At 43.9% G+C, this 14,335-nt stretch overlaps 1 protein-coding gene across 1 annotated transcript; it reads right to left on the reverse strand.

The window, feature by feature from the left end:
• Window positions 1-702: 702 nt before the first annotated feature.
• On the reverse strand, window positions 703-11,218 carry MRPS25 (mitochondrial ribosomal protein S25). Its single transcript, XM_016209886.2, has 4 exons — window positions 10,985-11,218; window positions 5,604-5,710; window positions 2,566-2,653; window positions 703-1,823 (listed from the first exon to the last, which is right to left on the reverse strand). The coding sequence occupies exons 1-4, from the start codon at window positions 11,116-11,118 to the stop codon at window positions 1,631-1,633; spliced, it is 522 nt and encodes a 173-aa protein (XP_016065372.1). The 5' UTR covers window positions 11,119-11,218; the 3' UTR covers window positions 703-1,630.
• Between the last annotated feature and the right edge of the window lie 3,117 nt (window positions 11,219-14,335).

The raw sequence follows: 14,335 nt of genomic DNA on the forward strand, positions 1-14,335 counted from the left end.
AATAAAGTTAAGAAACATAATGTCAATCATAAAATCCTCATAGCAATCTTCTCTAATTTCTCCCATTTCTGTAAATTTTAAACCCATATTTTATCATTGTTGAAGTAGAAAATGGAAGACAACGGTTTAAAGACATAATGCCCCCAGTGGTGTTTATTTCCATGAATCATCTCCTGTCTATGAAATAGCCCCTGCAAACACTAACAGCAAGTGTGCTTTCCCTCAGGCACTGGGCATTAATGAAAGAGGGGTCACTAGCTTGGTTCAGGGCAGTCCTGGTTAGCTGCCTTTCTGGGCCCTGTGGACCATGGAGGGAAGGAATACTTCCATAAGGCGTTTTTGTCTCACCAGCTGTGGAGACAGACCAAAAGGAACAAACTCTCTGAAAAGGCCTAAAAGCCCAATAGAAAGCCCAGTCAGCAGGTTGAAGGCCATGCTGCAGTCAGCCAAGTAGGATTGTTAAAAACGTGTCAGGAACTGAAACCAGCACCCGCATAAGGGATTAGAATGAAGGATAGATTTTTTTTTTAGCCACCCTCCAAAATGGTGATGGGGGAGAGGGATTTTGAATTTCTATTGAACAAAACTGACATAAGCCTGCTGAGTTACACCTTCCCTTCCCTTCCCAATCCCCCCACAGCTATCACCCTGAACACAGGTCTAGTACAAAATCACAGTAAACCATAACTTGAACATCAAATGTAAAAAGAGCCAGGTTTCTCAATTTAATGGGATAAATCTCCAACATTCAAATAAAACACATTCTCGTTTCACGACATTTTCCACAGCTACCTACCTCATGGAGTAATGCCCTTATTCCCATTTTACAGAGAATGTTAGGCCTTGACCAAGGCTCCCATTAGAGAGGAACTCAGACCTTAAACCTACTCTTCTAAGCCCATCTTCTTGCTACCTCCCATTGGGCAAAGTTTCCTGGTCTGTTTTTCCATGGGTCTGTAGTCCAGCTGGTCCTTTACTTTTGACCAAGAAAAACCTATTCTTAAAGTGACCCTAGAGGGCTTTGGTGTCTCCTAAGGGCTAAAACCAGCACAACTAAAGTGGCAGCAATATCAGTGTCCTAAGGAGGAAAGTACTACTAGGCAGGTCCTCAGGAAACCCCACACCCTCTTCCAAACCTTAAATCAAGAACTGAACAAGCAAGAAAGTAAACTGAGGCAGCCTCCACAGCCAGGCTCCTCAGGAGGAAAGCGTCAGTTGACTAGTTTTCAAAGTGAGCACTGCACAAAGGGTTGCCCTGGGGTTTCTGAAGAAATACCCACAGAGCCTGAATGGAGGGGATATCCACACTGCCAGCCACAATTAGCTCCAACCAGACTCAACCACAGCAGCTCTTAATTCTCCAGAGCAGGGCCTGGAAGAGTCGTCGAAACCAGTGGAGACCAGGAAAAGGCCACAGGAACAAGATGGGAATGTCAACAGGCTGTGGCCTTACACCTTCCTGATCACAGAGTCCTGTCCCCATGCAGGCCTTCCTCCTTCTGCCTATCAGACTGGATACACACCATGCTGCTGGAATGATTAAGGAGCATTTTATTTTCAGAGTCTCTCTGGGGACAGAACCAGGGGCTTCCCTGTGGCCAAGGTAACCCTAGCCTACAGGCCTGGGGCCTTAGTCCTGGGCACTGGCTTTCAGAGTCGCTTTGTACTTCCCTGTCATCTCCTTGGGTAATGGCACCAAGGCCGGGCAGGGCACCTGCCCTTCCACCTCACAGATGCACTCCCGCAGGCAATACTTTCGAGGTCCAAAGTGGGCTGGGTGAGAAAGCTGCCTTTTCTCCTGCTCCTCTTGCTTGAGAGTTTCCCTGCCAAAGAGCACAGACAGCAACAAGGTGTCAGCGTTGCTCTGAGCCTCTGTGAAGCACAGGACTTCTTGCAGTGAACCCCATCAGCCAGGGAGACCTGGATCTCCTGTCCCCTAACATGCTCCTCACTCCCTAAACCTCTCCCTCCCTCACCACAGGGAAAGCCTTCAGTGTGTGAGCAGTGTCAGGCCTAGGGGAGGAGGTCACTTGGAAAGCACACTTGCCCTACGCCTGCAAAGGAATAGTCGGACTTCGACACATAGCTGAGAGGCAGCCCCATTTCTGACTCATCGGACAGTCAGGATAAAGGGGCCGGCAAATGCCTCCGTGTGCTTTCTCAAAGACATTCTTGGCTTCCCTCCCTGTTCCCCTTTCCTCCATGGAAAGAAAAGGGATGTCACAGCAGGCCCCGGAGTTGGTCACCCACTGTATCCAAGCTGGGACGTGTTTCTGGCCACACAGGGCAAGTGGGAACTGACCCCAGGAGGGAGTGATGACCTTTATCCCCACTTCACAGTGGAGGGAGTTACAGCTCAACAGAGGCTCAGTGACTTACAGTTACACATCAGGTGAGCAGCAAAGCCAGACAGAACGTCCTCTCCAGCCCACACTCTGGAGCGTGTCTGGCTCGCTGCCAGAGAGCCTGCCCTCTTGACACCCTTCCCAGCACATCCCTTTCCTCTCTCTCGAAGTCTCCGGACTAAGGCATTTGCCCCCCTCCAGGTCAACCCCAGCAACTCACTCATTCTTCCCCAGGATCTTTCTGATGTGCTCCATGATTTCTTTATTGCTCTTGGTCTCTACATCCACGAGAACCTGCTCACCAGAATCTGAAAAAAGTAAAAGGGGGTGGGGCTGAGAACTTGGAAGAGCACTCCTCAGTCTCAAGTGGTAGTGACTTGGGATTTGCTGTTAGTGGAGAAGTATTTTAACAGTAAAGTAAATATATTTATTTACATAACCCACAATATATTACCCTTCCTTTTTCCATATTTCTTTAGACATGAGCAGACATAAACTTTAGGCATGTACAGAAGCATACTATGTTAACAGGAAAATTTCATGTTCATGGATAGAAAGGTTCAAAGTCATTAACTTGGCAATCCTCCCCAAACTGGTCTACAAATTCAGTGCAGTCCCTATCAAAATCCCAGCAGGCATTTTGTGTAGAAACTGACAAGCCTAAAATTCATGCAAAACAATTTTTAAAAACAAGAAAATGGAAGGATGTTCATTTTCCAATTTCAAATTTACTATAAGCTACAGTTATCAAGTCATGTGGTACTAGCTTAAAAACAGACTACAGAGTAATGGAACAGAAATGGGTCCAGAAATAAACCGTTACATTTATGGTCGATTGATTTTTAGCAAAGATGCCAAAACAATTCAGTGAGGAAAGATAGTCTTTTAAACAAATGGGACAACTGAATATCCACGTGCAAATAAATGAATTTAGACCTTTATTCCCAACATTAAAAAAAGAAACAACAAAAAAAATTCAAAATGGACCAGAGACCTAAACGTAAGAGCTTAAACTTCTCTAAAACTTTGGAAATGGAAAATCTTTATAACCTAGGCAAAAATACGACATCAAAAACATGATCCATAGAGAAAAATATGATAAACTGAATTTAAAAGTCAAAACTTTTGTTCTTCGCCCGGCCGGGCGTGGCCCAGCGGTTGAGCGTCGACCTAGGATCCAGGCGATCGGGGTTCGATTCCCGGTCAGGGCACATGCCCGGGTTGTGGGCTCAATCAACGACTCTCTCATCATTGATGTTCCTGTCTCTCTCTCCCTTTCCTTTCCTCTCCCTGAAATCAATAAAGATGTATTATTTTTTTAAAAAAAAACTTTTGTTCTTCAAAAGGCACCATAAGCCACAGACTGGCAGATAATGTACACAGTACATACATCTGATAAAGGACTTGTATCTCAACTATATAAAGAACTCTCAAAACTCAAGAAAATCCAACTAAAATATGAGCAAAATATTTGAATGAACAACCAAAATTAGTCATTAGGAAAATGAGAAAATTAAAACCACAATGAGGTATTAGCATGGCTGGCTAAAATTTTTTTAAATGGACAATACCAAGTGCTAGTGAGGATGCAGAGTAACGGGAGCTTTTCTACACTACTGGTAAATGTAAAACATTACAGCCAATTTAGCCAGTGAATCAAGACAAAAAAAAGAAAAGGAAGAAAAAGACTGGGAAGGAAGAAACAAAACAGTATTTGCAGATGACATAATTGTGTATGTAAAAAATTCTAAGGAATTTAGAAAATAAAACTGTAAGAAAGAAATGGATTTATAGCAAGGTTGCAAGACACAATCCATATACAAAAATCAACTGTACAAGCCAAAAAACTGGAAAATGAAGTATTTAAAAATACCATTTACAACAGTCACAAAACATACTCAATATTGTTAAAATGTCCATTCTCAAAATTATCTATAATTCCAATAAAAATCCCAGCATGCTTTTTTCTAGAAACTGGCAAATTTTAACGTTTATATGGAACCCAGTCAGTATGGCTCAGTGATTGAGCGTTAAGACTCATAAACCAGGAGGTCACGGTTCGATTCCCAGTCAGGGCACATGCCTGGGTTGCAGGCTCAATCCCCAGTAGCAGGCGTACAGGAGGCAACCGATCAATGATTCTCTCTCCCTCTTCTGCCTTCTCTCTGATTCAATAATAGAAAAACACATATTTTAAAGTTTGTATGAAAATGCAAAGAACCTAGACTAGCCAAAGTAACTTGGGAAAAAGGAGGAGAAGAAAAAAGTTGGATTTATACTACCTTACCTTAACACTTACAAAGCCACAAAAACCAAGACAGTGCCGTATCAGTCTAAGCACAGACAGACCCATGAGAGAGAATGAAGAGTTCAGAAATAGGGGGTCAAGTGATTCTTTTGTGTGTGGTAAAATACACAACATAAAATTCACTATCTTAATCATTTTACAGTGTGTAATTTGGCAGTTTGGGGTACATTCAAAATGTAAAACTAACACCGTGATCTAGTTCCAGAACTTTCTCCTCACCCCAAACAGAAACCCTTTTACCAATTAAGCAGTCCCTTCCTACTCCCCATACCCTCCCACCCTGATTTCAGTCTATAATGGACTTCTAAACTACAGAGCTGTAAGGTAAGAAATTTGTGTTGTTTTAAACCACGAAGTCTGTGGTAATTTGTTACAGCAGCCACAGGAAACTAATGCAAATAAACAACAATTTGAGTGATTCTCAAAGCCTGCTGCCTGGAGGGTGAAATGGCTCAATCATTTTGGAAACCTGTTTGGCAGTTCCTAAGAACATTACACATCTATTCTGTGTCCCAGCAATCCCATCCTGAGGCATAGGCTCTGAAAAGCTGAGCACCTACAAAGACAGCTTGTGTGAGGAGGTACTGACGAGTACCTTATCTCAGGAGCCAAAAACTGGAAACAACCTTTCACAGCCAGGGAGGCCCGCCACTCAAAGCTCCCTTCGAGGAAGCCCTCCTGTAAGGAGGAGCAGCCAGATGAAAGCCCAGCTGCTATGTTTTTGGGATCCACTACAGCAGCACCAGAGACAAGCCCAGGCTCTCCCTGGCTTAGGTCTAGGATCTGGCCATCTCCGCCCTAAGCAGAGCTACAATTTCCCACTGGGCTGGCCCACACTTCCTAAGAGCTCCATCATCATCTAAGGTGCCTTCTGTCCAGACCTCCTTCCTTCTCCCTCTCCTTTTAGAGATGACAGTCCTGGAACACAGCAGAGGGGACCCCGCACTCACCTAAATAGAATCGAAGAAAGGGTGATGGTGTCATGTTCTTAAACATTATGATCTGCACCCAAGGGTTTTTGTATTGGATCTGAGGTATGTTGAAAAATACAAATTTCCTGCAAAGGAGAAAAAAATTAAACCATGAAACAAGAGTTAACCTAAAATTCTGCATACCTAGGTATTTATTTTTCAAGGGAAAAGGTCCAGAACTTTCATCAGATTCTCAGAAGACCCTGCCCCCCAAAAAGGCTGAGAAAAGCAGCTTTCAGGAATGTGTGTGTTCTCTGAGTGTGGGTGTTCAGACTCCTGGTTTGTCATCTGAGGGAAAAGAAATCTACATCCGACCTCACACTGCACACTAAGCTAAACTCCCCAAAGCAGAAGTATAAATGTAAAAATGGAACTATGGAATATCCTTGATCTTTATTTGAATGGTGGTTTCATGGGTGTATTCATGTGTGTACTTCATGTAGATTATACCAAAATTTTAAAATATATAAAAACAAACATGGATAATATTTTTACAATCTAGAAGTGGAAAAACCTTTAAACTTAGAAGGTTTAAAATATAAGTAACTATGTTAAAACTTCTGAGGCCCTGGCCGGGTAGCTCAGTTGGTTAGAGCATCGTCCTTATAAGCCAAGTTTGTGGGTTTGATCCCTGGTCAGGGCACATACAGGAATCAACCAATGAATGCATAAACAAGTGGAACAACAAATCAATCAATTAATCAATCAATCAATCAATCTCTTCCTCGAGACACCAGTCTCTCTCTCAAAAAAAATCAACAAATACAAATTTAAAAAAACAAAACAAAAAACTTTTGCATGGCAAAATTTACCAAAAATAAAATCATTCACCAAACCAAAGGAAAAACATTTGTAAAACACAAAAGGCTAATTCCCTTGTGATAGTTTTACCCATCTTAGTTAAGATTTACAGTTCAACAAGAACAAAAGGCAAAGACCACAAATACGCAGATAGCCCAAATAGCCTATCAGCACGTGAAGAGATTATCAGTATCTTCCCAATAGTCATGTAGATCAAAATATAATTGTTTTTCACTTCTTAGATTGCTAAAGATTTTTTTTTAAGTTACAGAAATTCCCTAGCCAGGTAGCTGTTAGTTGGAGCGTCATCCCATACACCAAAAGGTTGCGGGTTGGATTCCCACTGGGGGCACATACCTAGGTTGCGGATTCGATCCCTACTCGGGGTGCGTACTGGGGGCAGCCAATCGATGTTTCTCACATCCATATTTCTCTCCCACCCTTCCTCTTTCTCTAAATCAATAAAGCGTATCCTTGAGTGAGGATTAAAAAAATTAAAAGTTACAGAAGTGAGGAAACATTTCCTTCAGAGTATAAATTGGTTTAGCCTAAAGGTAAGTTTGGAACCAGCAAAATTTTAAAAGCATAGATCATAACTCTACTTCTGCTTTTAGATATTTTCACATTTTAATGCAAAGATGTATGGGTTTACTACAGCATTATTAGTTACAGCAGAGGCACAGAAACAACTTAAATGCCCCTCACAGAGATCTGATTAGATCGTTACAGTACTACTATATATTTGGATCCCTCTCCATCTACTCTCCACCCTGAATGGCTACCTATGTGGGCTATGGAAATGGGATTCCTTGCCCTCTGGATTCTGTAGCATTCGGCCAACAGGAAGCACTCACCAAAGACTGGCAGGAGGGAGTAGAGTCAAGGTGTTTATTTCCCTGGCTTGTCCCCTGGCTAAGTCCCAAGCAAGGCAGCCCTCTCCAACTCCCCCTCACTTCTGCAAGTCTAGACCTGGAGTCTTGCACTATTCCCTGTGGTTTCTTTTCCCCAATCCTCCCCACACCTTTGTAAATAGTTCCTTAATTAAAGGCTCCCGAAATAATCTGAATTTTTTTATTTTTTATCTTTTATTGATCTTAGGGAGGGAGAGAGGGAGAGAGAAACATCAATCAGTTGCCTCCTGTACAATGACCGGGGATGGAACCTGAAACCTAGGTATGTGTCCTGACAGGGAATCGAGCCCACAACCTTCTAGTGCATAGGACGATGCTCCAACCAACTGAACCACACTGGCCAGGGCCCAAATGATCTGAATTTAAATGCTCCCTTGGCACCCTGCCCCATGCACCAGAGGACAGAAAGGTATGAGTGGTACAAAGGACAGAAGCACAGTCGCCCAACTTCCCAGCTGCGTGACCCAGGGCAAGTTAGTGCTCTGTGCTCCAATGTTTATGCCAAGGAGATGGCAATGCAAAACAAGCAGTCCAGATTGGAGCTTGATGTCTATTTTCAAGAAGATAAAATTGACAGAATCAACAGAAAGCCTGGCTGTGTGACTGTTTAGTTGGGGAGACTTCCAAAATTGGGGCAGAATCTGAGTTGAAACAAAAGAAAAACAATGACAATTATTAATTCCAGGGAAAACAAAAACCTCTGCAAAATGAAAAAGGACAAATAATCATGGTACTCTGTTTGGCTCAACTGTGTATAGTGTTCACAGAATCATATTAATTTAAACACTGAATAGTCTATCCACAATTCTGAAATGAATATATTGGGGGGGTCGGGTAGTAGACATGTGCTGAGGGTAGGGAATGGCGATGGTAGTGAAAGAGCTAAAGCCTCATCCTCCTTAGTACGTACTAGGTAACGTCTAAAGCTAAGAAAGTACTAAGTAGCTCTCTAAGTTATTTAACTATATGGAGGTAAAACTCTAAATGGTTCACACTGAAAGTTGTTGCCTCTAGGGGAGGAAGTGGAAGTAGGGTGCTTCTTATAAGCCTTGTAGACCAGGACAGCACACAGGGCTAGACACTCAAAGGCTGAATTTACCTTCCTGGGCCTAAGCTCAATTCCCATCCCACACCAGAGTATCCCAACATCACAGAGCTTTGTACAAATAAACCAAGAATATCCGTGTAGGAATTTTTCACACCTAAAACTACTAAGACAAAGATCCAACAGGGTCTTTAAATGGTTCTTGCTGAAGCATGGACGGAAAGTTAATAAGTAACTGTTACTTATTTTTTAAACTATATCTTTATTGATTTCAGAGAGAGGAAGGGAGAGGGAGAACAGAAACATCAATGATGAGAGTCACTGACTGGCTGCCTTCTGCACGCCCCCTACTGGGGATCGAGCCCACAACCCGGGCATGTGCCCTGACCGGAAATCGAACTGCAGTCTCCTGGATCATAGGTCGATGCTCAACTGCTGAGCCACACCAGGCCTGGCACAGTAGGTAACTTTTAACTGCTGTATATGCCAGACACCTTACTAGGCACTTTATTCTCGAATTCTCACAGCTAGGAAGGTAGGGTTTTACAACTTAAGGAGGTCAGAAAAATTAAGTAAACTGTCCTAGGTGAACAACTAGTAAGTGAAAGAACCAGGGCTGTGATTAGTGTCTGGACTTCTTCCACACTGTTCTCCCATTATCAAATTATCCAATCCACCTAAATCCTGAGGCTCAAGGCTAGACACAGAACTCCTTAAACACTAGCAGCTGTTACTTCTCTTACTGCTTCTTAAAGGCAAGAACACCTGGCACAAGTGAGTAGGGACTTAGTCCTCGGGCACTAAACAAGGTAGCTCCCCATACACCCAGCGGATAGCCCAAGAGTAATGGCTACCCCAGGGCTGCAGTACTGGCCACTAGCACTTGGAATGGAGGGACAGCCGAAATGCGGAGGTCACACAAGCAAAGGCCCATGGGACTAGAAAGTGCAAGTCAGGCAGGTTCAAACCCAAGGGCACGAAATCCCAAAAAGGGCACAGGTGGGAAAGGCAGCCCTTACCACTAGGAGCAAGAAACACATGATGGCTGTTTGTATCCTATTTACTTAGAGGGTATTAAAATACTTGAGCAGCTGAGAATAGGGCTTGCAGGCCTATTTTGATTAGCTGGCCATTTAAATACCAGAAATTTACATAAAAATCTGAACTTCTGGCTTCTTGACAAATCTGAAATTCTCCTGGAGCAGACATAGCTAGGATGTAGGTCAAGCAGTGAATGCCCCTTGAGGCAGGGCATGTTTTTGCAATTCACCCAGGACCATCCAGCCTGCCTCCCTCCTGTCTGGTACCTGCCTGGCCTCTGCCCTGTGATTCCTGATGTGCATATGTGCGGTGGGTTATGAAGGGTGCCCATTCACCGCCAAAACCAACTCTTCCAGGAAGCCTTCATCCTTGTTGATCCCATGTAAGCAGGTCCAAGGTCTTGGGTTCATCTATGGAGCGCAAACGGCTAAGAGGTAGCTTATGGCTATCCCGGACAGCCGTGCAGTGAAGGCCCCTCTCCACTGGGGACCACCCTTCACAGGGAGTTGCTCTTATGCCCCATTCTGACCCATTCCACAGACCCAATCTCTAAGTTTCTGCAGGACAGGACTTTTTTCTTAGTCACTGCTGAATTCCCAGCACACAACACAGGGCAGGGCCTAGCATTCTGCAGGCATTCAATAAATTTATACTTAATACCAGAAAAGCCCAAAACACGGCTGTTGCCTCAAAGTTCAATTCAAACCTTTCACTTGCAAGCTTCCATTCAATGAGTCCCTACTCTACCCTGGGGGCTGAAAACCATTACGGCGTTTTGTTGTGTGTGTGTGTGTGGTTGGTGGTGGGGTTTTTTAGATGGGGGGGGGGGGGGACAGGACTGACTACATACACAGCTGACTAGTCAATTATAACGGTGAGGAGTCCTGCAAAACAAGAACTTTCAGAGCCACCATTCACTGGCTCTGATACTTTGGACAAGCAAGTTACCTAACTTCTCTGTGCTTTTCCTCAACTCCAGAGTGGGGATAAAACAATGGGGTTTCTGTACAGACCAAATGAAGAGAATACACGAGCATTCAGAACCGTGCTGCACATACAAGAACTCAGTAAAGGCCAGCAGGTGTTCCTTCTCTCATTGCATCCCCACCTCGGCCCTGGGGCATTGGCATCATCCCCATTTGGGACACTGAGGAGGTGCAACTCGCCCAAAGCCAGGAGCAGGTGGAAAAGGGACCCGAACAAGGTCTGTCGCCCCTGGGCTGGGCTCCACCCAGGCCTCCTGCCGCCCCTCCCCACTGCTGGCCTGGGGTGCACAGGTGGTTAAGGAAGCTGTGGCCTCCCGGGGTTAGCCTTGTCCTCTACCCCGGAGGAAAGAGGGAGCCCTTGTCCTGCTCCCCCACCTCAGCATGCACGGCGTGGCCCAGCTTTCCGCTTCTCCTTTGGAACCTGGAGCAAGCGGCTCCAGTCTCCAATTCTGTAAAATGCGGGCACTAGCACCAACCTCGGGGGGCCAGCCCCAGAATAAAGCGCAGCCCCAAGTCTCTACGTTACTAGCACGTTGTTACAATCACCGGGGGCGGCCTCACAGGGCTCGGACTGACCTGGCGCCTTCGCCCAGCTCCCCATGCGTGTTGTAGTTCACAGTCATGACCTTCACCGAGTCCTTGAACACCACGTTCCCCTGGCCCAGGTACTGCAGGGTACGGCGGATCGGGAAGCGGCCCTTCATAGGCATGGCGGCGATGGCCCTGCCGCGAAGCGAGCGGCGGAGAGAGACCAGAGCAGCAGACGCCGGTGCCGCCGGGGCACCTAGCGCCGCTTCTCCTCCGCGGTTTCCACTTCCCGCGCAGACTCACAGGAGACTCCTCCCGGCGGCCAGCGCGGGTGCCGCAGGGCAGCCTGGAACTTGTAGTCCTGGCTAACGGCGCTTTGAGACCCGGCTTGAGGTGCGAGCATGAACACCTTCACTTTGGAGCACTCTCCTCTCATTTTTCTATGTATTCGTCTTCTCCCCCACAAGGGAAAATATTTTTAAATAGGATCAAACCCAATCATTCAGACAAAATTACAGCAGAAAATAAATCAGGAGAGCTGAGTTCCAGTACAAAGTAGGGGAATAACTTTCTAGTCAACCTTAAATAAATACGTTTTTCTCAAGTTCTCCAGTTTCAAAATGAAAGGCTCGAACTGTGCAATTTCTAACATTGACTGAAAAAACTGACTTGCAAAAGAAAAATTAAACTTTGGATATACCTCTTCCAGATTTGGCCACTTAACAGCTCTGGACCTCAAATTTTTTTATAAGCAAAATGTTGATGAGATGCATTTCCGAAGTACTACTGTTATTTTTATTTCGCCTTCACTTTTGAAGGGTCATTTTGTCAGATATAGGACTCTAGGTTCATGGAGGGTTTTCTTTCAACACTTAAATTTTTCACTCCACTGTCTTCTTGCATGGTTTCTGACCAGTAGTCAGCTGTAATTATGTTTCTTTATAGGTAAGATAGTTTTCCTTCTGGCTTCTTTCAAGATTTTCTCTGTCTTCGGTTTTTGCAGTTCTAATAAGATATACATAGGTGTAGGTTTTAGGTATTTATGCTGCTTGGTATCCTCTGAGCTTCCTGGATCTGTGGTTTGGTGACTCATTAATTTTGGTAAGTTCTTAGCTATTATTGTTTGAAATATTTCTTCATTCTTTTTTTTCCTCCTTCTGGTATTCCAAGTGTCCCAGAGTTCTTGGATGTTCTTTTTTTGTTTATTTTCTTTTGCACTTAAGTAGGAAAATTTCTGTTGACCTATATCTTCAAGCTCAGATTCTTTCCTTAGCTGTGTCCAGTTTACTGATGAGCCCATCAGAGGCATTCATTGGAGTTTTTTTTTATTTCCAACATTTCCTTTTGATTAGTTCTTAGAGTTTCCTTCTCTGCTTACATTACCTATCTGTTGGCATATTATTTATCATTAGACTCCTTAACATAATGTTATTTTAAGTTCCCTATCTAATAACTCCAACATCTGTGTCATATCTGAATCTGATTCTGATACTTTGTCTCATTAGACTGGTGTTTTATTTCCATGCCTTTTTTTAGCATCCTCGTCATTTTTGTTGTAAGTCAGACAATATTGCCGTATTGAGTAATAGGAACTAAGGTTAAAAAAAAAAAAAAAGGCCTCCATATGTGAATTTATGATAATCTGTCTAGCAGTTGAGCTGTTTAATGTTTGCTGTAACTGTAGGTGCCAGAGACTTCAAATTCCTCTAGTGTCTTTACCACCCCTCACGACTTTGGGCTTCCTTAGATATCCTCCTCAGAGAGTTTGTATTTTGTAGCTCTTTTAGCTGTAACTCACTGCTATTACTGGAGCCCTGTTGGTGTGTGGGGAAAGAGGAATCAGTCTATCATCTTATGATAAAATCTCAGTATTTTAGTGGGTCTGTGCCCCTGGGCTATGACCTTTGTGTTTGTTATCCCCCTCTGATGTTATAAAGTAGTAAATAACCTGTTTGGCCTTTGTTCCTGGTTCCTGTTCAGAGCTCCTAAAAGCCTGTGATTTTCTTAATGAGATAGGAGCATCTTTTGTCATAATCTCTGGGTTTTGTTCCTATTCCTGAAATGACTCGGGGAGAGATAAAAGTGAAAGGAGCATCTTTTATTACTCATAACAATCTCTGGTTCAACCACACCAGTTCATGCAACTTGGGACTTTTGGAAAGCCCCAAGGGATGGGGCTGGTTGCCAGAACCATGTGATTAGAGGATTGGAACTTTCAGCCCTATGTCGCCACCAACTTCTGACTTCCAGGGAAGAAAGAGGAGTTGGAGGTTAAGTTACTCACTAAGGACCAATGATTAACTCAATCATGCCTATGTAATGAAGCTTCCATTAAAATAAAACAAAAAACAAACCCTAACTGAAGGGCTTGGGAGAGCTTCCGGGTTCGTGAACACAAGGTGCTGGGAGAGTGGTATGCCCAGGGAAGGCATGAAAGCTCTGTATCCTTTCTCCCATAGTGGGAACCCCCAATTTATAGCCAGTGGGCCAGAAGTACCAGGGGTCCACACTTACAAATGGGATCTGAAGTGGGAGCAGTCTTGTGGGACTGAGCCCTTAATGTGTGGGGTCTGACAATAACTCCAGGTAGATAGGGTCAGAATTGAATTAAATTGTAGGACACCCAGCTGGTGTCAAAGAATTGGTCAGTGTAGGAAAAAGCCCACATATACATTTAATGTCAGAAGTGTTATTAGTAGAATTTATAGAAAAGCAAGAGTTTTCTTTTATCTTTTCCTTACTTAGTAAGACAGGAAATCTAGAAGGGGATGGAGTGGGTGAAATGTCCTTTCCCCAGGCAGGATTAGATCTGGTAAGGTCTTTTCCTTTGTGGAATGCTGAGTTTATTTTACAATGGTTACTCTTCTTCCTTTGTCAGAGCCACCACGGGATCTTTCTCAGCTCTTAACTGTGAAAACCTGGAGGTAAAACCCATGAAAGTGTGGGATCTCCCTTAAGCTGTGGCCCCCAGTAGTTTCTCACTCTCATGCTAGTCCACACTCTGCATGCAGCAATTCATCAAAATATTCCTAACAGCTACAGGTTCCACTGACTTCTGCTCCAAGTAAGCAGACTCGGCTGTGACTCTCTGAACTTACTTACCTCTTTCCAGATTTTGGGGTAGCCCTGCAAACTCAGTTCTCTGATGGGTCCAAGAAAAGTTACTCATTTTCAGTTTTTCCAGCTTTTTGCTATAAGGACAGGAGTGACAACTTCTAAACTTTGTGATGAAACCAGAAGTTTGTGATGAAGTATTTTTTAAACTGTGAGAGTTTTAGGCAGAAGAGCTTTTGATCTTAAAGTCCACAGGAGGGGCTTCCTATGGATGAAATACCCGATCACACCACACGTTAGAAACATGAGTGTCCATATACATAGCAGGTCAGGGCAGTTTGGGTT

Source organism: Miniopterus natalensis, chromosome 15 (genome assembly GCF_054644295.1).
Source record: "Miniopterus natalensis isolate mMinNat1 chromosome 15, mMinNat1.hap1, whole genome shotgun sequence".
In the NCBI taxonomy this organism is placed as follows: domain Eukaryota; kingdom Metazoa; phylum Chordata; class Mammalia; order Chiroptera; family Miniopteridae; genus Miniopterus; species Miniopterus natalensis.

Excerpts from the sequence above, each read along its gene's own strand:
- MRPS25 (XM_016209886.2), bottom strand. The coding sequence starts at position 11,118 with ATGCCTATGAAGGGCCGCTTCCCGATCCGCCGTACCCTGCAGTACCTG. Across the intron at positions 2,654-5,603 it reads CTTTCTTCGATTCTATTTAG|ATTCTGGTGAGCAGGTTCTC; the intron begins GTGAGTGCGGGG and ends TACTTTTTTCAG. Across the intron at positions 1,824-2,565 it reads AAGATCCTGGGGAAGAATGA|GGAAACTCTCAAGCAAGAGG; the intron begins GTGAGTTGCTGG and ends GCTCTTTGGCAG.